General features: G+C 34.3%; 1 protein-coding gene across 4 annotated transcripts in view; it reads right to left on the bottom strand.

Annotated features, from left to right (window-relative positions):
• Positions 1 to 26,051, bottom strand: part of Bruce (BIR repeat containing ubiquitin-conjugating enzyme) — a 136,084-nt gene that overhangs the window by 73,293 nt on the left and 36,740 nt on the right. For all 4 annotated transcript variants that reach the window (XM_017605756.1, XM_017605764.1, XM_017605770.1 and 1 more), the window contains 4 exons: positions 9,099 to 9,359; positions 8,866 to 9,032; positions 8,555 to 8,787; positions 8,382 to 8,490 (listed from right to left, as the gene is read on the bottom strand). In XM_017605756.1, the coding sequence (XP_017461245.1) occupies positions 8,382 to 8,490; positions 8,555 to 8,787; positions 8,866 to 9,032; positions 9,099 to 9,359 (770 nt within the window). The remainder of the gene's footprint in view (positions 1 to 8,381; positions 8,491 to 8,554; positions 8,788 to 8,865; positions 9,033 to 9,098; positions 9,360 to 26,051) is intronic.

Raw genomic sequence — 26,051 nt, 5'->3', positions numbered from 1 at the left:
TTTTGATTTGTCTGTATTTTGATTTGTCTGTATTTTGATTTGTCTGGATTTTGATTTGTCTGTATTTTGATTTGTCTGTATTTTGATTTGTCTGAATTTTGATTTGTCTGTATTTTGACTGTCCGCATTTTGAATTTCTGGATTTTGATTGTCTGGATTATGTTATACACCCTTTCTGGAAGCATCGAATACAAAAAAGGGCTGTGACTGGGGTTATGTAATTTGAAATTGTATTGATAATTACTAATAATAATAGAAAGGCGCTTACATATCGATGGTCCTCTGCAATAATGACACAACTCAAAATTTCATATATTCCAGTAGAGCGTATTAAAGAATTTTTGTTTCGTAATTTAGCAATAATATGTCTTGGAACGTAATTATTCTGGATTATTTGCGGTCATACTGTAAGCTTTCAAATTATGTATTTTTCTAAACCTGAAATTTTGAATTGTGCCGTTATTGCAGAAGACCATTGACATATGTAAGTGTTTGGCCGAGCTACTCCTCCGATTGTGGCATGCGCCTTGATGTTGTCGCAAAAAGGGGAGGGACCTACAGTTTTACGCCGACTCCTTCCGGGGGCTAACTACTATTACAGAAAACACTTTCTTTTTTATGTTGGCCGGAACTGGGCTCGAACCCTCACCCTGCGGAATGGTAATGCGCACTTCCAACCACTACACCACAGCGATCGCTTAATTAATTTTAATCATTAATCGCGATTAACCATTTATTCGTTAATTTTTAATCATTCATAGACTTACATTTTGTTGACAATACTCGCATATGATAGTCCCAAATTTTCACAAAAGAGAAAAGTGATTTTCCTCAAAACTTTTAAATGACGTCTTGACTGAACTTACTAACTCGGAATTTCTACTATTACTTATAGAGTAGGCTATTTATAAAGTCTGGGTAATGATATTAAAATTGTTCTATTATATGTTCCATATATATTAGGGGACTTTTATTGTTTAATTTATTTTTTGCACATAATCTTGTGTCTTGAACTTCTTTTTCCAAAAAGTGAGGATGTCAAAATTTTAATAGATGTGGGATGTACGGCAATTTTCTAAAAAGATCTCCAAACGAAAACTTAAAATTGATAAAAAATCTTAAGTAGATTTAACTAATTTAGATTAGAAGTTTTAAGTTGATCCCACTGTAAGTGTGAAATCAGTTGCTATGGGTTTCCATGATACAAAAAATCACCTGACAATTAAGCATATTGTAAAATTTCATGCTACCATACGCAGTATCTAAAATCCTTAAAATTTTATTATTAATTCTTCGTTTGTTTAAAAACATTTTATTCTTAGAATCGAAATTTTAGCAAGCAAAAAGACTTTTGTTTTTAAATAAATGAGGCTAATGCTCAATAAGTTGGTAATTGTTGTTCTCATTTGCATACTTCACACCAACTTCAATATTGAAAGTGAAATATATTTTAATTTTACCCAAATAAACAACGATATAGCGTAATGGTCAAGCACATAGGAGGATTCACAAGAGGTGTTAAGTGTCGTAATGTGTTAAAGTCTTACAATTTTTAAACGTAAAATAACACCTAATACTTCTTTAGGCGTTTTTTAACATAACCAAAATGTTTTTAAACTAGTAGGAAATATATTATTGGCTCTTATTATACCCAACGAATCTTTCAAATCGCTTTTAACCGTTACTTTATATTGGACGATTTAAGCCTTTAAGACATTACGACGTCTAACACGAATTGTAAATCCCCTAAATATCCATTAAATCACACATCAAAATTTGTAATTTCAGTGTTCGAATTATATCAGAAACAATCGCACCCGATATGGAAAACTGTAATAGTCCTGGCTAGTTACTTTGTGAAATAATCAGATGACATAAAGACACGTAAATATTTTAAAAATATGTTCATATGTGTTTTATATATAATCCCAAATTTATGATATAAAATCCCCTCTACCAAAAAACTTAAATTGGGTAACACCGCTTCGAATTTTTACAATTCAGCAATTGTCAAAAATCTGCCTTTTTATCAAAAAGTTGTTTACCAGGGTGCCTTTAAACTAATGATTGGTACTGAATTAAAGAATGCACACACATAAAATATTGCAGCCTCTTCAATACTCATTCAGTGTTAAACCTTTTTTAACTTCCTTTTATTAGCTCGGGATGTAACTATGTAATATTGATGCGTCTAAAAGATGCAGCGATTTATATTCTCAAGTCACATACCTGATGACAGTACGAATGGCAATTATAATAGGGAGGTTTTAGTTTTTTAAACTATAATTTTATTATTTGATTTGGCATTGGTGTTTTCAATCTTGCTATGAATATGTTGATGAGTGAATTCATAACTGCTTCGAGTGAATGGAAATTTAAAAATTTTAAACCTCAATCTGAAGCGAGGAATAAGTAATGAAAACTGAATAGAAAAAAATTGTGTGTTGATTTAAAATTGAAAATGATTTCACACTTACACAGCTCTGTTATATATATATATATATATATATATATAAATATTCCAACGGGGTTATCAAAACCCCCTCTTTTTTGAAGTCGGTTAATATAAATTTGTGTTAACTTCAGACTTATTACAAAAATGTTCCACAAATTTACAATGTGCTCACAAAACTTATTATTCTCTTGAATAGTACTAATCATGATAAAAATATAGTAAGGTAGAACCGCTGAGAGTCACTTTTGAAATTCTTGACGTTTCCAAACAATTTAATTTTTAAATTTACTCACAAACTCACACACACATTTTCATTTTCAATCTCAAGCAACAACAATTTCGAACAATTTAAATTTTTTATTTTCACTTTTATATGATTTTAAAATGTTGGCAAACTTCAAAAAAAAATCATGGCCGACAAATTGAGAGAACGGTTCTACCTATGTTTTTATCATGGTACTAATATTAAGCTGATTACTTATGCAAAATACGGAGCCTAGAAAGATGTACCACATAACTATAAGCAAAGTGTATAAATTTGTGTACAATTGGTTTATAGTTATGGTGAATTTACGTGTTTTGTCTTTCATACTAAAAACGTTTTTCATAAGTTGAAATCATAGGGATGCCGTTTTCTTTCGTTTCTCATGGATTTTATACTTGAAAAGGCACCAAAATATGTATGCAATACCTTTACATATCGTCATTTAAAGTACAAAACCGCGCATCAAGAAAATACAATGTGAGGTTGCCTAAATTTTACAGGAGAGAGAAGTTTTACTCTTAATTAAAAACAGTTCTCTCTTTTAAACTTAATTATCTCTTCTCCTTATGGCTAAGTATCGATATTTAAGTATTAATGGTTAAGGGTTTGATGATAGGAGCTGCCGGTGAGCAAATATCTTTTATGGCACAAATGTCAGTTACGAGGTTTTGCAGAACCACGATACGCGCTTTTGTATTTTAAACGACGATATACAGATTGGCGCTTACACAATATGTTAGTGTTTGGCCTAGCTTCTCCTCCGATATGTGGCGTGCGCCTTGATTTTGTCACACAAAGTAAAGGACTCCGAACGGCAATTGTATTGTTATGAGAAGCTGTTTCCATGACAGAATACGCTGGGAGGTTAACTATTACCAGCAGAGGGGCGACCGCTATCTGAAAAAAGCTTTTTTGTTTTTTATATGTTGATGTTGGTGGGAAACTCGGCTTGAACTGTGGCGCTGCGCAATGGTAGCGCGTACTGCTAATAACTACTCTACAGCAACCGCCACTACTTCTACATATATTGCTGGTATATTCAAAATACTATCCCGAACATCGGATTGTATATATATGATATAAAAAAGAATGAGAGGTACTATAAGAAAATGTACCCAAAATTCAGGAGCAAATGAAAAAATGCTCATTGAAAATAATTCACATGTATAAATTAAAAGATATAACTTAAGCGGTTACTGGGCTAAACAAAAGGAAAAGTTAGAAAAAATAGCAATGCGGTTAGAAGGAAACCTGAGACCATAAAATGTTTGTTTGTGTCGTTAATTCTCTGAACCTTTTAAGATATGCCACTGCATTCTTTGCAGTAGTTTGCAAATATACACTAATTTTTCTAAAATCGCAAACATTTTCGTGGAATGTTTTTCTTTGATTTCGAATTGAAAATACATTACGATCATCTTGTACCGAAATAAGTGTGGTATCCCTGCATTTTGTAAAAGCCAGAAAGAAGCATTAACTGTATGAAAAAATGAAAGGGAGAAGTATACATGCCTTCTATAATTTTGACTTATATGTATATTTGGCAAGTCTTTGTGTAAACAACAAAAAATACACATTTTCATTTCTTTGCCAGCTTGGAAAATATAGGCTTATTTTTACTTAAATGTGATATGAAGCTCATTAAAATGTTCTGTAATGTCTTGTTTTTAAGTTTGTTATCATAGTGCTTTGTATTTTTATTGTCTACTATGCGTGAGTTGCTTCTATTTAAAAAGTTCGAGTACAAAGAATTTTTTTGTTTTGAATTTGTTTGTTTATTGTTTTTAATTTTTAAAATTCATACTTTTGACATGTATGTGAATGGCGGAGTTGCCGCTTTCCTCCTTTTCGGTGGGTTTTTATATAAAAAAGGCATCAAAATGGGAAAACATCTCCTTGGTATCTCTGCATATGTTAAACTTTTTATGGGAAGTTGTATGAAAATCCAACTTGCTATAATTTCATATGCTTAACAGTATCACACCAGTATGTTTACAGTATCTCCCCATAATTTTTCATATGAAAAAATTTATTATATGCATCCCACTCGTTATCACTGAGTTCCTCATTGGAACATGTAGTGTCTCTATTTTAACGTATCAACAGTTCATATGGCTTCATACCATGATTCAATAATAGAAAGGCTTTGTAATAAAACAGTCTTCTCGCTTCCACACATAAATCGGCTCCTTTACGTGTGCAGAATGTTGCTTACTCTACAGTTTCTAATGATATTAGTAGTAAAACCCAAAATTCTTCATACTAAATATTCGTGAGCATCACCTTCGTTTGCGTTGCGAACAAGTGTAGAATAGCGCCCGTTTAGCTATAAAATAACCAAAAATACCGCTTGATAGAACTTTTTACATTGATTTGAACGATACCAAATTTATTCGGCGCAGTTAATAAATAAAGAAGTATAAGAGATTTATTTGCTTTATTTATTTGTATTTTTTATTATCACTAAATTGTTGAAACCCAAAAGTAGATAATGACAAAATATGTAATATCGAATTAAAGGTAATAACTTGTACCTTCTAAATAATATTAATTTCTTTACCATTAACTATGCAGTTTTTTCAAAAAAGGTTATTTCATGAAAAAATAACATTTGTTCGTTTTTTAGTGGTTTTGGTTTAAATATATAAAAACCAATTTCAATTATGTTTATCAGCTCAAAGATAAATTGATTATTTTTATGGTGACGTTATTAGTTTTTTAATCGGTTGTGTTTCATAAGATCTTAATATTAAAAATAATTAAAAAATTTAACCTTCTAAAACGTATTCATATTTTACTTGCGCTAAATAATTTTGGCATGGTTGAAAAGAGCGTAAAAAGTTCTATTGATCTGCATTTTTAGTTTTTGCATAGCTGAACGGTCGGTATTCTATATTTGTTCCAGGAAATGACGAATAACTTGAACTAAAAATCTATATTTATACGTATTGTTTAGTATTGCCATTAAAAAACCAAATATATTACAAATTCACATAGAATTAATTATACACATTTTACTTCTAATTGTATACTTTGCGTACTTTTTGTAGTACCATTTTACTACCGTTTTCGCAAACTGCGATCACATTCTTCCCCTTTCTCCTACTTCCAAAATACAAATCTAGATAAAGGAGTGTCAGATTTGAGCTGTCACAAATTACATAACCTTGTGTTATTATCATGGCTTCATACCATGTAAATGCAACATTCAGTTTTTGTATTTTTGTCAGCTGCGGTACAAAGGTCACCATCTTTAAAACAAGCCGTACAAGCCGTGAGGATTTTGCATAACTTTATTGTGGGGGAGTAATTTAACCAAAATCTGTGAGTGGTAAAACGCGAGCCTGTTGCGAACGGCGACAAAAAAGAACCAAAATCCGCATTGACGTTGTTGTTGTAGCGGCTACTAAACCTCGCTCTTGCCGGCTTGTCCATCAACGCTGTCGTCAGCATCAGCTAAAGGGAGGCCCAGGAAGTGTGAAACTTTCACCGTAGGGACAGGGGCGTTAGCTGGATGGGGTTTTGGATCCGTGCGAAATGGTGCCGTGAGTCATGTGGCGACTATCCGCATGCCGGGCACTCATTGGGCACACCAGCGCTCACTCTGGTCAGGTACGAGTTTAGCCTGCTGCAGTGGCCAGAGCGAAGATCGGCAAAGCTGTCTCGTCCACGTCGGGTGGTTGTGTGCTCAAAACGGCATTCACAGGTCGAGAGTCTATGTAACTAGAGACCGAATCCCTGTGAATGCTGTATAAGGCCTGTCGTATGCAGTTGGGTCCAGAGGTTGTTTTATTAACCTTTGGACTTCGTCCGTCAGTTCGTAGAGATGCCTCTTGACGTTCTTTGGCATGGGCTCTTCTGCAAGCACTACTAGGCAGTGCTTGCAGAGCATTGTGTTAAGCTCCTTAATGGGGAGCATCTGGGCCTCGTCGTGCAGGTGGTGTTGTGGCGACATCAGAAGACATCCAGTCGCGGTTTGGAATGCCTGGTTCTGGCATGTCTGTAGCTTCGTCTACTGTGTCCTTCTAGTCCCCGGCGACCACACTGGCGCTGCATAGTTTAGAACCGGCCAACCATTTGCCTTGTATGTTGCCAGCAGGTGCTGCCGGCTAGCGACTTGAGGGCCTTGTTGCGGCTCTGTACGGGATTGATAATTGCGGTTGTATGCGCCGATAAGGAGAGCAGACTATCGAAGGTAACTCCGAGCATTTTCGGGTTATTCGCCGTCGACGTGAATACCCAGCTGCAACCTGACCTCCTTCGTACAGGATTTCGTAGGGGAGAGGGTTAGGCTCCTTGCAGTGAAGAAGCGAAAAAGATCGCTGAGGTAACCGTTTACTTTCGAACACAAGTCATCCCTCGCGGAAAGTTATTTCTGATTTTCGTGGAAGATAAGTGGAAGTTACGCGCCCATGGAACTTAACAAACAAGATTAATCACCAGACTCTCGATTTGTCACAGAGCTTGGTGTGCCCTATCCAATATTTTAAATTTTTTAATTTTTGTAGGTTATTTTTCAATCACGCCAAAAGTGAAGCAGTATGATAAAAGCGTATGTAACTATAAAGGTGCTGGCTGTACTATTTTACAGCAGCTAAAAAAAGTTTTCTGTGTCCACATATGTACATATATGTATGTACATACATATGTGCAAGTGTGCAAACATTACAAAAGGTTACGATTCAGCCAAAACACGTCCACCACCATTCCTAGAGGAAAAATAATGAGTTATTCGCCTCGCGAACACTCTTAATTTAAATCAAAATTTGTTCAATGTAGCGAGAGAGGGATGGAAGATATCCGTGTGAATTTATATGAACGTTTTACTTTGAGAGCTATTAGAATTTACTTCTTTATTAACTAAGTAGATGAACGCCCTAAATGTTGTCTGCGACCACATGCGATTGTCATATTTTTTCGTGAGGTGGTCGTTTTATTGCATAATTAAGGCTTTATGGTTGGCTCATTAATCAAGGAAATCTCTGGCTATTTTGCCGCCCAAAGTTTCCCTCACAGACATACAGGGAGGGAATATGCTTTATATTATTAATTATATTATTAAATTAAACTGTATGGGTGCATAAACTCGTAAATATTGAGCAAAGCTGACGAATTGGCTAGGAAAAGTACAAACATTTACGTCCTTCCAAGAAAGGGCACGATAGGTAAAGCAATCGCCGCCATTAAGCGGTCAGTAAAACCCGAAACGCATCATTCTGACGTCGTTTTTGGGTTAATAACAAACAAATTCCCCAAATAGTTTTTAGGGAATGATGCTTGAGTTATAGTCCTTGGCCAGTTTTAAATCTGTGTAGTTCCGGTTTCGTAGACCCGACTGCTGTGGCAACGCATGTATATGATCTTCAGTCTGTTTAGAAAGGAAATACCTTTCCTTATAGGGTCTATTAACGTATAATTGGTTCACATGAGATAACGCCAGGGGTAGACGCTCCGGACCATTGTCGTATGTGCAAGATCATAGAAGAAGAAATATGAAAACCGTTTTTACATAGCTGAAAATAAGACATATCATACCACCAAAAATGATTTTGTACCATAGTAAGGTCATAACATCGAAGGGCATTACAAATCATTGTGACAGGGATCTCTATATTTTGGTTCGAGTTTCAATATCGTACGGTTTTGTCGAAATATACTTACTACATATCCCATTTGGTTTAAGGACTTCAGCTATCACCACATCATTTTCCGTTTTTTTGGAATTCACTATTTTCGTTTGTTTATCCACACTGTATACAATATCGTTAACCTAGATGTAAAGTAAAATTATTAGTTTAGCTGTTCAATATTTATATGTACAATTTTAATATTACATTGTAACTTTCTTGTTCTTTTGGCATGTCGACCATCGGTGCGACTATCAACTCCTCCATGTTAATATTTGATGAACTACTTGCCGACACCGTGTCCATGTTATCGATACGTGTTGCTTCTGACGTCGAAGCACATGTAAAATGTAATTGTTCCACCTCCAATAGGCCACGCAATTGGTTGCTTACACTCTTGCATTTTATCAAATGAGGGAATGTACGAAAATCTACACCATCTAAAAAATAAAAAAGGAACAATTATGGTTATATTTCAATTCCAATAGTCCATGAAAACTGAAATTCGTTACACTAACCGATGGAACAAAGCTTCTTTATATCTAAACCCGCCGCTTGCATAAGTCCTGCATTCGAACGAATCATATTCATTAGCGACGTTGGCAGTGTTACGTTGCTTTTATTTACATTTGGCAAATCGTAGTCGAATATTTCTGGTTCAAAAGGAAACCCATAAAGACCAAATCTTTGGAAAACACAATTTAAAATTAATGCACATTTTGTAAAAGAATAAAATGAAATATTTGATTACCTTGTACTAAGCAAAGAACAATACGGATCCCAGCGTCCATCGATTTCCCGTGTGATTTCGGCCAACAACTTTACGCACAATTCCGAAATACCATTGTGTGACTCTAAAGTCGATGTCGCACAAGCCAGCATCGCATACCAACGCACAACGCTAGCAAATTTGGCACGTGGTAATTCATTAAATGTATTAGCTACAGCGTCCTTAATAGCAACGTCCAGTGTGGAATGTGATTGCACCTCAACAGGCAAACTGCATATGCCACTGAAGTAGTAAAAGAATAGATAAGTACAATATGAACATATTAGTACTTCAGTCAAATAAGACCTTAACCCCCTCTTCCAGGGGACCAAATCTACATCATTCCAAAGCTTATGATTCCAGTATTAAAATATGAAAATGTTTGTCACCAAAGCTCGGATGTTTAAAATAATTACAAATATACAGTACACGCTCCATAATGTGAACTACTTAAAATCAAGCGGGTTCGCATTTTACGAATTTGTTCACTTTTTCGAATGCCAAAATTATGGCAAAAAATATTCCCATTTTACCCCAATTAAGCATTTTAAAATGAATTTTTATATTTATAAAAGAAAATTTAATATATTTTTTAAAGTACTGCAAAATTCAATATTTTCTGTTAAAGTGTCATTTTTAAAAATTGCATGCATTGCTATGGTCGCATGTGTCGCACTTGTCGTTTGAGTTGACATGCCTAGATTTGATTCACGATTTCATTTAAATTTATTCGACGCTGTCTTCATATGTCATTGTCCAACATGTATGAACGACATACTATGAACTGGCACTTGCATGATGTGCCACATGTTGCTATGTTGCTATAGTTCAAAATTTACAAGCCTTTGACATTTACTAGAGTGCCAGTTACTTTCAAAATTCGACAGTTTTTCTAGTTCTTAAGAGCCTTGGAGAGGTTTTCTAACTTAAAACGTAACTAAACTCGCTCTGGACAAAAAGGAGCCAACAATTTTTTATATCTTTGAAAGTCTTTGGAGGACTTCGGCAGCACTTGGAATTGACCCGATACCTTCCAGTTTATCGATAAATCACAATGATTTGATACATATCGATAATTCGGTGAATTTCAAAAACACTAAAATCCGATAACTCAACAAAATTCGATCACTCGACTAATTTCGATAACAGTGAAACTGGAGGGTTCGATAAATTTCGATAATTCAAAAATGTATAATAACTTTGGATACCTTCAAAAATTTTTAATTTTGACAGCTCCATATTTTTCGAAAGCTTTCGAAAAATTTCGATAACTCGTTACACTCTGTTAACACGATAAAATTAGATAAGCACTGATAACTCGATAAACTTATATAACCTTCAAATTTCGATAAATCGATAGTTTGAAAATTCCATAAACTTCGATTCGATAAATCGACCAATTTCAATTGATCAATAGCTCTGTAAGTTGAAAGAACTCGATGCATTACGATAACTCGATAAATTTCGTTAAGTCTATAAATAATGATAATTCAGTAAATATCGATAACTTTATAAATTCCTTTAGCTTGACAAATTTCGATAATTCCTTAAATTTTTAGGGCTCGATAAATATCCATAAATTTCGACAACTAAGTTTCTGTATCTATAAATTTCGACATTGATCAATTTGAATAATTCGATATGTTTCGACAACTCAATAAGCATGGATAACTCGGTAAATTTCGAAAAATATAAACTTCGATAATACGATGAATTTCGGTAACTTTTATGACTGCATTTATTTCGATTCATATCGAAAATTTTCAATTAATTTTCTAACTTTTTCAGTTACCCTAATTCTAATGTATTTCTCATTGTCTCCATTTTCATCTTAATCTTCACTTTTGTCTTCTCTTTTTTGTCTTCATCGTTATCATTTATTTCTTCATCTTCATATTTATCTTTAAAGTTTAATTTCAAATACAAAGTAAAAGAAAATACGAAAACAGCTCAAATTGGACAGCCTGCCACAACAACCATACACAAATTACGGAAATTTTTTAACGACGATTTTGGCCGTAATTTTGAAACCATAAAGACTCTCCTCATCTACAGAAAATTACCTCTCCAATGGTGTTCTTGGTTTTGAAATCAGTTCAGTAGAATGCCCAAACAAACGGAGACAACATTTTTTTATACATTCAAAAATGAACAGAGTAAAGAAATACTTTTATTAAAAAATTAAGTTTTCAATTTTACCGTACCGTGCCCAAACTCGGTGCATAGAATTAATTCATATGAATTGAACACACTTCGCAATAGTACGGGATTCCCCGACCTCAGAAATTGGGAAGTTTCATGTATTTACGTATTATTAATATGTTAGCATTCATATATGTATGTAAATATGTTACATATATTTCATCTTTTAGAGCTTTCAAGTCTTCTTTACTCTTTAGAGTAGTCAATACAAAATAAAATGTGTTCATATTTTGGGGTGTTTACATCGGCACCCTGAAATTGTGCATATGGAATAATGCATATGAAGAAACCCGAAATAATGCATATGAAAAAAACCGAAATAATGCATATATGCACAGTTTCGGTTGAAAACCGCAATAATGCATATTAGAAAAACCGAAATTATGCATATGCACTCTTTCGTTTNAAAAACCGAAATAATGCATACGAAAAAAACCGAAATAATGCATATTTGCACAGTTCCGGTTGAAAACCGAAATAACGCATATGAAAAAACCGAAATAATGCATACACTTTCGTTTGAAAACCGAAATAACGCATATGAGAAAAACGAAGTAATGCACACATGCAGAGTTTTGGTTCAAACCCGAAATTATGCATATGACAAAAACCGAATTCATGCATACATGCACAGTTTCGACTCAAAACCGAAGTAATGCATATGACAAAAACCGAAATAGTGCATACATGAAAACGAACTTCTTTCTGAGTAGGCGGCCTTCGGCCGCGCTTAGGGATTATAACCCTTACTAAGTAGAATTCTCCTTTCTGTGTTGCCGGAAAAGGGAGCCGGAAGTATTTTTGGGCAGAACTTCTTTCTGCGTAGACGGCCTTCGGCGGCGCTTAGGGATTATATTCCTTACTAAGTAGAATTCTCCTTTCTGTGTTGTCGGAAAAGGGGACCGGAAGTATTTTTGGGCAGAACTTCTCTCTGCGTAGGCGGCCTTCGGCCGCGCTTAGGGATTATGACCCTTACTAAGTAGAATTCTCCTTTCTGTGTTGCCGGAAAAGGGAGCCGGAAGTATTTTTGGGCAGAACTTCTTTCTGCGTAGGCGGCCTTCGGCCGCACTTAGGCATTATGACCCTTACTAAGTAGAATTCTCCTTGCTGTGTTGCCGGAAAAGGCGGGACGGAAGGATTTTTGGGCAGAACTTCTCTCTGCGTAGGCGGCCTTCGGCCGCGCTTAGGGATTATGACCCTTACTAAGTAGAATTCTCCTTGCTGTGTTGCCGGAAAAGGCGGGACGGAAGGATTTTTGGGCAGAACTTCTCTCTGCGTAGGCGGCCTTCGGCCGCGCTTAGGGATTATGACCCTTACTAAGTAGAATTCTCCTTGCTGTGTTGCCGGAAAAGGCGGGACGGAAGGATTTTTGGGCAGAACTTCTCTCTGCGTAGGCGGCCTTCGGCCGCGCTTAGGGATTATATTCCTTACTAAGTAGAATTCCCCTTTCTGTGGGGACCGGAAGTATTTTTGAGAAATATCTTCTTTCGTCTCGCGGGACGATTATTTCAAGACGAATATTATTTACATCTTCTCAAAATAATTATATGGGCTTTTTATTTTTTTTCGTCTCTTGGGACGTTTATTTCGAGACGAATATTATTTACGTCTTCTTATAATAATTATAAGGGCTTTTTATTTTTTTCGTCTCTCGGGACGTTTATTTCAAGACGAATATGATTTACGTCTTCTCTTAATACTTATATGGGCTTTTTATTTTTTTCGCCTCTCAGGACGTTTATTTCAAGACGAATATGATTTACGTCTTCTCATAATAATTATATGGGCTTTTTATTTTTTTCGTCTCTTGGGACGTTTATTTCAAAACGAATATTATTTGCGTCTTCTTATAATAATTATATGGGCTTCTTTTTTTTTTTCGTCTCTCGGGACGTTTATTTCAAGACGAATATTATTTACGTCTTCTTATAATAATTATATGGGCTTTTTATTTTTTTCGTCTCTCAGGACGTTTATTTCAAGACGAATATTATTTACATCCCACATTTAATAGAATTGGCACACTTACAGCCGATTTCACGAAATTTTTTAATTGCAATTTAATTGACATTTAATTTAAATTTTAATTTTCAATAAATTTTGCATTTAAGTTTTACTCCTTTCACCAATACACACTTGGCCTAATTCAATTTGTCTGGCATAAATGAACTAATGCAGCTTCGGAGTTGAAATTTGGCGAAGTCAATCGCCATGCCATTTATAAGAAGATGACCAAATTTTGGACCATCGGGCCACGACCACCTTGACCGCCCATACAACATTATTTGTACCTTTAAAGATTTTCAATGAGAAGTGAGTAAATCTTATACGTATTTATATAAAGTAAAGTTGCAAAAGTGGTGTAACACATTTACTCAAAAACCTCTGGACCGATTTTAACGAAATTTTGACATAAGACATATATATTTGGAGAAGGTTTAAATTATGTTAGTTTGCTATCCGGTAAATATTAAAACATTAATTCAATTTAGTTAAATTAATTACTTCAATATGGGTATCAATCGAAATGGTGTTGAAAAGGATTTATTTCTAACCAACATGTGGGAGGGTTGCCATCTGTTTAGAAAATTCAATTGAACATGAACATGGGAATTAGGTAACTGGAATATGCATCACAATATGGGTGTCAGGCGAGGTTGGTTGCAGTAAAAAATGTGTACACGAAGGCGTAAAAAAAAAGGTTTAAGAAAGTTTCACTTTGAAAATTTGTGGATGAGAGATGCCAACTGTTTAATTATTTAATATTATTTAATAACTTTAATGAGTGATTACAATATGGATATAAATCGCAAGTTTTGAAATGCTTCATTTCTAAACTATGTGCAGCAGCAGGGCCGTAGCCAGGATTTTATTTCAACACATTTTGATTAAAAGAAAAATACTCATAAAAATAAAATATTTCACACAAACAACAAAAAATATAATCGATAATCGCATGAGGCTAATGCCTGAAAATTTTAAAATGCACTTGGTGGCATTGTGCTACTATCAGAGCTGGGTAAATGCAATTACATTACAATTACAATTACATTCCTCAGTAATTGTAATTTGGATTCAATTCCTTTAGTTCACAGCAAAGGAATCGATTACTTTTTCAATTCCTTGAAGTAATTTCAAATGGAATTGCTTTTTTCTTTAATTCCATTACAAGGAAATTCATATTGTAATTGGAATAAATTACGTGCTAGTAATGTAATTTCTTTAAATTCAATTCCTTTGAAAGGAATTGAAAATGTAATTTTTTTCCCCATTCCTTTGAAAGGAATTGAAAATGTAATTGATTTTTTTTCCAATTCCATTCCTCAAAGTAATTTAAAAAGTAATCGAATTTTTACTGTTGAATTGCAATAGCTTTGCTAAATTTCTTGGTTGCTAACTGCCTTGAATAAACAATTATATTATGGTACCCTTAATTCTACCCAAAATGGCGTGCCTTCTAGGGCCTTTGAAGTGCTCTTACTGGTATCCTGCGTTACAAATGAGGTTAGAGTCCGCTTGAATTACGAGCCCTGTGGGACTGGAGATCCTACCTCCTAAGAGTTTTATAAACAAATTTCATTGCTATGGCTAAATTTTGATGATAACACTGTCACGACGCTAAAATTACACAAAAAACGCCGAGAGACGTAAAATTAATTTTAAGTAGTAGTTACGGATCTGTGTACCGTTTTTTTTAGATAAGGCCATTTAGCCAAGTTATTTTCATTTTAAGTTTTCATTGCGAATGAAAAAAATTCAAACTTGAACATGGTCATACGGTCATGTACGCTTATGGGTAACATTATTTCCTGCTAGTATTTCATACAAAAAATTATTGCACTTTCACTTAACCCTTGCAAACTTGTTTATTTATCCATCGATTTTCATCGGTAGTAGTGTTTTAAGCTGCAGAACAAGCAGATATTGGCTAGTCTATACTAATTATATTTTGAAAGGCGTTTTTTTATGTTCGCAAAGCTCGAGAAAGGCCGTACCAATTTTTTTGAAATTTCGGAATCTACTGCAGACTTTCCAAGGATGGTTAGAGGGGAAAAAAAAGTTTCGATATAGAAAGGGGGCGTGGCACCTCCCATACAAACAGAATTTTTCAAACTGCATATATTTGTGGTACAGGACTAGAACTGGGTATGGTGATATATACATACATATATAAGACCAATTTTATACTAATGGAGAAAAATTTGCATGGTTGGAGAATGGGGCGTGGCACCTCCCATATAAACCGAACTTTTCATATTGCATATTTGTGGAAGTGTTCATGGTAGACTGTAAGCCTTTTAAAACTCTTTAGTTTGACACTCAATTTAACTGAGTTACAATTTCCAAACAGGTGGCAGCCCCCTCAAAAATATTTCCAACAGTTGTCTTTCTTAAACCTCTTTAATTTGATACCCATATTGTACTATTTTATTTATTTTATCAATGTAATTTAATTAAATTTTCAAACACATGGCAACCCTCGTCAAACATATTTTCGGCAGTAAGCCTTCTTAAAACTCTTTAGTTTGACACCCACTTGGCAATATTTCACTTTTTTTTAACAATTTGACTAAGTTTAAGTTTTCAAATAGATGGCAACCCTCGTCAAAAATACTTCCACCAGTTATCTTTCTTAAACCTCTTTAACTCGATATCCATATTGTAATAATTCATTAATTTTATCAATATAATTGGGTTTAAAAATTTTAAAATAGGTGGCAACCCTCCAAATTTTTGCGATATCATTGGTTCTGGTGTTATACCGAACAATAAAAAAAAATATTCAAATCGGTTCAGCCGCTCTCGGGTTTTGATGACCGTGACATACGAACACAACATTTTTATATATATAGATATACATAGAAGATGTCCAATGTGTGCTTTCGATTTTAATCTTTGACCACAACAAAAATTCCACATTGTACATTCGTGTATGAACTTTCAGTTTCTAGATTACTTTTACAATTCCTTTGAGTAATTGAAAAAACTAAAGTACTCTTGCAATTCCAGGTAATGGAATTGAAAAAAAATCAATTACATTTTCAATTCCTTTCAAAGGAATTGGAAAAAAAAATTACATTACTAGCACGTAATTTATTCCAATTACAATATGAAATTCCTTGTAATGGAATTAAAGAAAAAAACAATTACATTTTAAATTACTTCAAGGAATTGCAAAAGTAATCGATTCCTTTGCTGTGGACTGTAGGAATTGATTCCTAATTACAATTCCTTGTAATCTGTAATTGGGAGTAATTAAATTCCTAAAGGAATCATTACGACCCAGCTCTGGCTACTATGATAGCTCGGCCCAGTAATCATAGTCAACTTATATACAGTAGACTGCATCATTCCCCATACAATAAAAAATCGGTACTGTTCTTCCACTGGAATTATGAAATCTATTATATTTTAAGACTTCTACCAAAATGTTTCTGAAAAATAATAAGATTTGCGTGAGCTGGACCGATTTGAAAATACCTCCAAAAATTGAGTTTTTTTATTAAAAAAAACAGTTTTTTTTAAATATTTTTTGAAAAAAATTCTCTCAGATGACTAAACAGTTTAAGTTTAAAAAATTTGCATAAAAATATTTAAAAAAAAATTTCTACGGAATCATAATAATGAGATTTTCGATGCTGTTTTTGAACTTTTTTCAAAGCCTGTTTTAAGAAAAACTTGAATAACTCAGTCAAAACCTTACCAATTTAAACTTATGAGGTATCATTGGTAAGGTATTTTCTCACCCTTTGAATTTCTTTGCGAATCAGCTCATTCAAAGTATGAAAGGGGAAGGTAAGATAAACGCGTGTCATTCCATATTGAATTAAGATGAGGTGGTATTTGATAAAGAAAATTTTGGGACGTGAATAAGTTTGTTTTGCAAAGAAATAAAAAAGGTGAGAAAATACCTTTCCACTGATACCTCATAAGTCTATATCGGTAAAGTGTTGGAGCAGTTATTCAAGTTTTTCTTACCCAAACCTTTGAAAAAAGGTAAAAATCAGCATCAAATTCTTATTATTATGATTCCGTTGATACAATTATTTAATATTTTTATATAGATTTTTTAAGCTTAAACTGTTTTGTCGTCTGGGAGAATTTTTTCCAAAAAAATCCTTTAAGAAACTATTTTTATTCATAAAAAACTCCCTTTTTAGAGGTATTTTCAAACCGGTTCAGCTCACGTAAATCGTATTATTTTTCAGAAATATTTTGGTAGACGTCTTAAAATATACAAGGTTTGGTAATCCCGCCGGAAAAACCGCACTTTTTTTTGTACATTGTGCAGTAGTCGAAAAAATTATAGCCGCAACAAATTTTCACAAGTTTTAAAATATTATTTTGGTTGTTATTTAATTTTGGTTAGCTCTTTATAGTCGATTCTTTAGCAACATCCGTATAAATACAATTTTAAAGGCAGTGTCAGACGATTGGATATTTGCCAAAATTTGGTGCAAATCGTATCCCAATTGTGGGAATACCCAAATATTTTTCTTTATCCCAATCACGAAAATTAGTTTGTTGAAATTTTTCAATAGAACATCGCTGTATTGTACCAATCTTTCGACTACAAAAAAAAATTTCCCATTTTTTTATTTTGTACCAATAGCCCAATATAAAAATATACCAATATGTACAAATGTAACAATCGAGTGCCACTGCCTTAAAAATTTATGCAATTTAAAAAAAGATTCAACAAATTTTCGTAAAAATTTCGAGTTTTTTAATTAGGTTCTGAGTATGCAGTTTTGTTGCCCATTGAGTTCTAGTAGAATAAAGTATAAGTTTCAAATGGCTCGAAATTTGTACGAAGATAAAATTTTTTTTTAAATATTGCACAAAATTGGAAACTTGGATTTACACGGGTCTTGTTAAAGAATAAACTATGTTTTTATAAAAAAATAACCAAAATTAAATAACAACGAAAATACTACGTTAAAACTTGGCAAAAAGTGGTTCGGCTATAATTTTTTGCCCACTGTATGTATTTTTGAATATCTTTAATTGGATTAAAATTTAAAAAAATATATATGCCATTTTTGCCTTTTTTCAAAGCTCGTTTGCCTCTTTTTAAGTTAGTGCTTTTACATTTCTACATTTCAATGAAATCTTAAGTTCGAAGATTTAAACTTTGCCTTTCTCCGTCTCCAGTGGCGTTATATTTTTAACGAAAGTACATATTTCCAAACTCGATTAAGAAGTTTCACATCAATTATTTGAGTTTCACTTTTTAAACAGGTGGTAACCCTCTTATATATAGTTAAAAAATAAAATAATCATAACCATTTGGATTGATACTTATATGTTATAACCCATATAACTTTTTAAATAATTTTAATATTTTGTTTTTAATTTCTATTATGTGGCAAACATTTTTTGAAAAATAAAACCGTATTGCACTTCTACATACCAATCTCTTCNTGGTGACGGTGGGTTAAATATTTTACATAAACATCTCCGAACTCTATTATTTGCATTTGATTTTCTAACATCTGGCAACCCTTTTCAAAGAACCAAAACCACCTAAAAGGAAAGCCCTTTAATATATATATATATATAAATAAATAAATATATTTAACGCTTTAAGGGCCGTTAATGTTTCTGTGTTAAGCTATAGTTTATTTATTTATTTCATTTCCATAGAATTACTTGAATATATATAAGTTAACGGTCCTAAATCTCCTAACTCGATAAAGAAGTTTTAATTGAATAAAAGTCCCATATGATTATTATGAGAAGACGTAAATAATATTCGTCTTGATATAAACGACCCGAGAGATGAAAAAAAAAATAAAAAGCCCATATAATTATTAGTTGCGATCCCGTACGAGTCCGGACTAGTCAGAAATAGTCAGAATCAGTCAGATTTTACTGGAAATCGATCCCGTACTCGGTTCGCTGACTATTGAGAGGACAAAAAAGAGAGTAAATACGGTTCTCTCTATGTCAGAAGTTACCAGTTTTAGTCCGAGAATTTTTTGCTGGTAAATTCTGGTAAATGTGTCAAACGATCAGCTGTAGTGTGTTTGGCAACCAAATTGTAAACAAAAGAAAAGTGAACTCTGCTAACTCATGTTGAAAAGTATTTGATTACTTGTTTAAGTGGATTCTAATGAATTTGAGGGTATTTTTGGTTATTTACATGTGTGAGCTGAGTGTGTTTACATACAAACCAAGCAAAAATTTACAACCAAAATTTGGAGGTTATGTTTAAGTTGACAGAAGTTACAATTTTTTACTAGAAAGCGATCCCGTACTTTTCAATGTTACTCTCTCGCTCTGAGCGAATTTTTATTTTTTGACAGTTTTACTAGTCCGAGTCCGAGGAATACGGGATTGCACCTATTATAAGAGACGTAAATAATATTCGTCTTGAAATAAACGTCCAGAGAGACGAAAAAAATAAAAAGCCCATATAATTATTATAAGAGACGTAAATAATACTCGTCTTGAAATAAACGTCCAGAGAGACGAAAAAAAATAAAAAGCCCATATAATTATTATAAGAGACGTAAATAATATTCGTCTTGAAATAAACGTCCCGAGAGACGAAAAAAATAAAAAAGCCCATATAATTTTTATGAGAAGACGTAAATAATATTCGTCTTGAAATAATCGTCCCGCGAGACGAAAACAACTTTTCCATTGTTCAGTAATAATTATAGAGCAATATTTAATTTTATTTCTTATAATCGTTATGGTCTCTGATTATAACCCTTACTAAGTAGAACTCTTCTTTCTGTGTTACCGGAAAAGGTGGGACGGAAGTATTTTTGGGCAGAACTTCTCTCTGTGTAGGCGGCCTTCGGCCGCGATTAGGGATTATATTCCTTACTAAGTAGAATTCTCCTTTCTGTGTTGTAGGAAAAGGGGACCGGAAGTATTTTTGGGCAGAACTTATCTCTGCGTAGGCGGCCTTCGGCCGCGCTTAGCGATTATAACCCTTACTAAGTAGAATTCTCCTTTCTGTGTTGCCGGAAAAGGGGCCGGAAGTATTTTTGCGCAGAACTTCTTTCTGCGTAGGGGACCTTCTGCCGCGCTTAGGGATTATAACCCTTACTAAGTAGAACTCTCCTTTCTGTGATGCCGGAAAAGGCGGGACGGAAGTATTTTTGGGCAGAACTTCTCTCTACGTAGGCGGCCTTCGGCCACGCTTAGGGATTAAAAGCCTTACTAAGTAGAATTCTCCTTTCTGTGTTGCCGGAAAAGGGAGCCGGAAGTATTTTTGCGCAGAACTTCTTCCTGCGTAGGCGACCTTCGGCCGCTCTTAGGGATTATAAGCCTTACTAAGTAGAACTCTCTTTTCTGTGTTGCCGGAAAAGGCGGGACGGAAGTATTTTTGGGCAGAACTTCTCTCTGCGTAGGCGGCCTTCGGCCGCGCATAGGGATTAAAAGCCTTACTAAGTAGAAGTAAATAATTCATATTAGAAAAAAACGAAATTATCCACACACTTTCGTTAGAAAATCGAAATAATGCATATAACAAAAACCGAAATAATGCTTATAACAAAAACCGAAATAATGCATGAATGCAAAGGCCCCTATTGCGAGTGTCGACTGGCAGTATAATAGAAATTTGTCGATCGAGTCGATCATCTTTTATTTTGCTATTGTGTAACTTGATCGATAAAAATATGTACTATTGTGAATGGTTGACTGAATTGTAAACAGCTGTTTGTTTGTTTACATTTGTTTCTTTAGTGTTTCATTTACATCATTTTTAAAATAATGTTTGAACACATACATATCTCGTTGCGGCAGTGGAGACGGTTGTTATTTAGCAACTGGATTTATTAAATCTTAATAGAAAAATCTATCAATGGAGACATAGTATTAGACATTTATACGTATGTTATAATGAAAACGTGTAATTTCGCATTTTAAAGCGAGATTTTGAGTAAACAAGGAACAAAAAACAAAGAGCTCCATCGAACCACATTTTTGGTTTGTCCATAGCTAAACGGCTGGTGTTCTTGGCTTATGCCAAAAATTTCACATCACATTTGACATCAGTAATGAAAACGGAATGTCAATCATCTGACACCAAAATTTGACGACAGTCTTTGACATGCACTGCGATACCTACATTTGGCCAGTTTTATGTTTAAGTTGTTTTGATGTCAGTAATTTTTACATAATGAAAACCAAACATAAGATACAGTTTTTAGATTATAAATCATCTGAAATCTTATTTATTTTTTTATGAATTTATTTGCATATTAATATTTTAACATTTATGGAAGTTCCGACTGTTCCATTTTATTTTATATTTTTAATTCATTCAATACATCGAAAATTTCGATATTTATATACGACCCATCGATGCAATATTTCAATACATGAGATCATAAAACCTCGATGTATTTTGTGATGTCATTTTTTTTAAGACGAAATTCTATTTTTTCTAGAAAAATTCGATTTTATTCGAATTTTAGCACCACAAAGTTCGATTTCAAAAACTCGCCTTTTTGGAGGTAAAATTCGATTACTATTCGAATCTTGAAGCTTATTCACTTAGAAGTGCACATCTATTCGTGCTGACTTGCTGAGTTGAGTTTAGGCGGTTTATTTTTGTCTTACTGCCTGTTGAATTTTGCGGACAAAGTTTTTTTATTGTAACATAGCAGTCCATTGCAGTCTTTTAGCCTTTTTATTTGTTTCGTTTTTCAACTTTTCTTGTGCTTTCCCCTGTTGCCAGTGTAAGGGACTCAAATTAATTGTTGCTAATACATAGCGGCGAATCATATAATTAAATAAGGAAATGGATTAGCAACAAGAGTTTGCAGGGTGTGCACAGCTCAGTGGTTAGCACATCGATGATGCGGGTTTGATTCCTGCTGAAGTCTACAAAAAGAAGTATGATGAGGATATGTGGTGATCTCCGAGTTATAACTTCTACCGGTTTGTCCTTGTTGTTTTTTTTTTAGATTTTTCCTAACAACCAAATTTAGTTACAACCCACCATGCAAAACATGAGAAAAAGGCAACAATCATCAATGGTAACCATTTGGCGACTCACCGATTTATTGCCATGGTGGCAAACCAGCAACGTCATTTCTTTCATGTCAATTTTGGAATAAATAAGTTATCAAAAATTCCCAAACTTATGAATTTCGGGTCAACAGTATTATCCAAAAACATCAAATTTATGCGAAAGATAATAAATTAGTTACCGAGGGCGATACGTTTTCTTATTACCGGTACCAAAAATTGTCTGGTGGGAAAGCTCAAAAAAACATTGCTAAAAAGTAAATATTATTAGGAGTGCCAGTTACTGTCGAAGTTCGACCGTTCTTCCAGTTTTTTAAGACCCTTGGAGTAGTTTTCTAATTTAGCACGTCGTTTAACTATTAAATCTCCTTATATCTTTGAAGTTCTTTGGAGGACTTTGGCAGGTCTTGGAATATACCCGATACATTCCAGTTTGTCGATAAATTTCGATAATTTGATACTTATCGATAATTCAAAGAATTTTAAAAACACTAAAATCCCTTAGCTCGACAAAATTCGATATCTCGACTCATTTCGATAACTGTGCGTTTCTAGGGCTTGATAAACTTGGATAACTCCAAAATGTATACATCTCGATATAAATGGATAACTCGATAAACTTTGGAAACCTCTATATATTTCGATAACTGGGTTAATTTTGATACCTACATATTTTTCGTAAGCTATCGACCAATTTCTCTGGCAGTACGATAAAATTCTATAAGTAGTGATAACTTGATAAACTTTTATAACCTTGAAATTTCAATAGCTCGATATAATTTGAAAATTTCTAAAAACTAAATTAACAAATATCGAAAATTGATAAGGTCAAAGAACTCGATGCATTACGATAACTCGATAAATTTCGTTAGCTCCATAAATATTGATAATCCAATAAATATCAATAACTTGATAAATTTCATTAACTTGACAAATTTAGCTAATCCCGTAAATGTTTATAGCTGGATAACTATTCATAAATTTCGACAACAAATTTTCTGTGTCTATAAATTTCGGCAACTCAATAAACACTGATAAATTTGAATATTTCTACACGTTGCGATAACTCAATAAACGTAGATAACTCGATAAATTTTGATAACTGTAAAATTCGATGATTCGATAAATTTCGGTAACTTGATAATTTTCTATAACTAAATTTTTTTATTTCAATTCCTATCGTTACATATCTAGAAATTGTGAATAAAATGGCAGGCTACAAGCTTAAGGTTATATTTTATCTTTTTTCTATCTTTATCCCTACTTATACCCTTTTCGTTATACGATCTTCATCCTCATCTTTTTCTTCATACTTATCTTGCATGTTCCCCTTCAGGTTTATTCAATAAATTTTTCCCTACTTGATCTTGAAATCACCTCGAACCTGACGTGATGGGGGCTAACAGATATCGGATTCGCATTCAGCGCGTCGAATAACGAATCGAAAGGAAAGACACGAATAGGTTCCGCCAGTGGTATCACAACGGGCTTTTCCAGCCTAGGTATGCCTCCGTGCAGCCACTCTAACATTATCTAACCCAGATGGTACGGACAAAAAGAGCACGCGTCCTACCTACTCTCTACACACTTTCCAGATTTATCTGACCAGCGTATGGAAATGCTTGTTCGGAGATTTAGACCAACCTCGTCCGATTGGAGCTCATCTTCTCGCGAGCCAGTGTTGGGTGGGCTCATTTGATCAGTACAAGTCTCCAGGCGTGAATGGAGCTTATCTGGCTTTACTACAACGGGGAGAGGATCCAGTTACCCCACGCCTACTACATGTAATAAAGGATATTCCTAGCCTACACCAAATCAATGTTGAGGAGAGAAAAGGTGATTTTTACACGCAAGATAGGAAGGTTATCCCTTCTTCCTTAGTTAAATCTTTTAGGCCAATAAATTTAGCCTCCTTTAATTATGAGATCCGATCGAAACACTGAAAGTTAGTCGCTCTCCTTTGGAGCCTATGTAGTAGTAGACGAACTGCCGCAAACGCTATCAGACAATGGAAACCGATGCAAAGGCTACACGGATGGAAAGCACACTCGCCAAAAAACTATCTCATGGAAGAAACACGTAGATATGAAGACATCAAAACAACTAATGGTATGCAAACGTCTTTCAGGATAATCTAGGAGCCGCAGTCCTCAGATGGATGTATAATATGGTTGTCAAACCAATGATACCCTATGAAGCGGTGGCCTGAGGCGCACCCTAGTATCTGTGATGCACTGTGCACCTGCCCTACGGCTCAATGGAGGTTATTGTCGAGCTCGTGCAGCTGCACATTAGTACAGAACAGGCAGCCAAATGATCCCCTAATAAACTTTACCAGAGAAGTTTGGGGTAGAGGCTCAGATACCCATGACTTAATTCCCACGGGATGATATCAGAAGCATTATTAGCTTCAACAGGAACATTCAAATGGAGCAAGGAATTAAGGCAAGCTGAAATTGCACAGACCGCAAGAAATACTTCCAAGATCAAAGATCCAGCGCAGTTCCTATGGGTAGACTTCCTAGTATATTCCAAGCGGAGGTTCACACCATAAGTCTGTACGCAGAGATTAATCTTCAGTGAAAATACCACAACGAAAACATCCTAATAGTAAGCGATCGCCAAGCCTTACTCAGGCCCTTCATTTTCATGAAATCATGCCCTTACTGTGACGGGTCAGCTGAAACTTCTGATCAAATACTCCTCGAATATGATGCAGTGGCGGGAAGACCTCGGGTCACTTAACCCGCAGCCGAATCACATGCACCCAACAAGCACCAAACAACTTACTGGATTTCCGAAGGGAGCTAGGACTTACCGAAGTGCTGTAACGGGCAAGATCTCCTGGTCGCAGTGCATTCCTCAATCGAATATCTATCTACTGTAGGATGGTTTTGGACTTAGTATAAAAAATTAAGCATAATTGAGATGTCTTTTGAGTTCTGCCATAGAATATTTTGATATTTTAATCAGATCACTTAATTATGATGAAAGAATAGGAATTTGAAGAAAAATTTTATGGACAATGCCTTTGGGTTAAGCCTCATCCAAACGCACCGTCAACGGTAAATACAGCGATAATTAAGTTGACAGATGAAAGCCTACCGTTTTGTGTAAACATTGATGGGACAGAAATTCACCGCATTTAATAAGAATGTCCACGGTTGTATTTTAAAGATAATCGGCATTATTGCGAATTCCATGTGAACAATTATTCCCAAGATTTATAAAGCAGAACAAAAGAAAATTGAAGCAATTTGTTTTTTTTTTGTCTGTTAAATTATGCGAATAGTGGACAACAAAACAGGGCTTCTTCTTATTTTGACTTTTTTCAACGTTCATTCATTTTATGTTTCATATTTTCATAGTACTAGTATTTTTCAATTTCTTTGAGGGACTCGCTCTCAGGTTTCCCTTGCCGAATATGGTTGCGGCTGCACTCCAAATACGAAGCCGAGCGCCTTTCAAATCGTTCAAATTACCTAAATCAATTAATGTTGAGTTTTTTAAAAACGATCTAAGCAATCTCTGTATTTGTTTTTTTAGAATATTGTCATAGTTTTTCTCACTCGAAAACTTTTGTTCAAACCAAACGTGTACGTTTTCTGGAAATATTTTAAATCGTTACTTACATACAACCAAGGACTTTAATAGGTTACTAGTGAACCCGCATGGCGTCACAAACAAAACAAAAAAAATTAAATAATTAAATAATAGAAAATATTGGAAAGGTACGCT

This window comes from Rhagoletis zephyria, unplaced genomic scaffold (assembly GCF_001687245.7).
Source record: "Rhagoletis zephyria isolate East Lansing unplaced genomic scaffold, Rhagoletis_zephyria_1.1 Rzeph_scaffold_00156, whole genome shotgun sequence".
Classification (NCBI taxonomy): domain Eukaryota; kingdom Metazoa; phylum Arthropoda; class Insecta; order Diptera; family Tephritidae; genus Rhagoletis; species Rhagoletis zephyria.
Note: the sequence above shows the minus strand (reverse complement) of the source record. Positions and strands in the feature narration are given on the sequence as shown.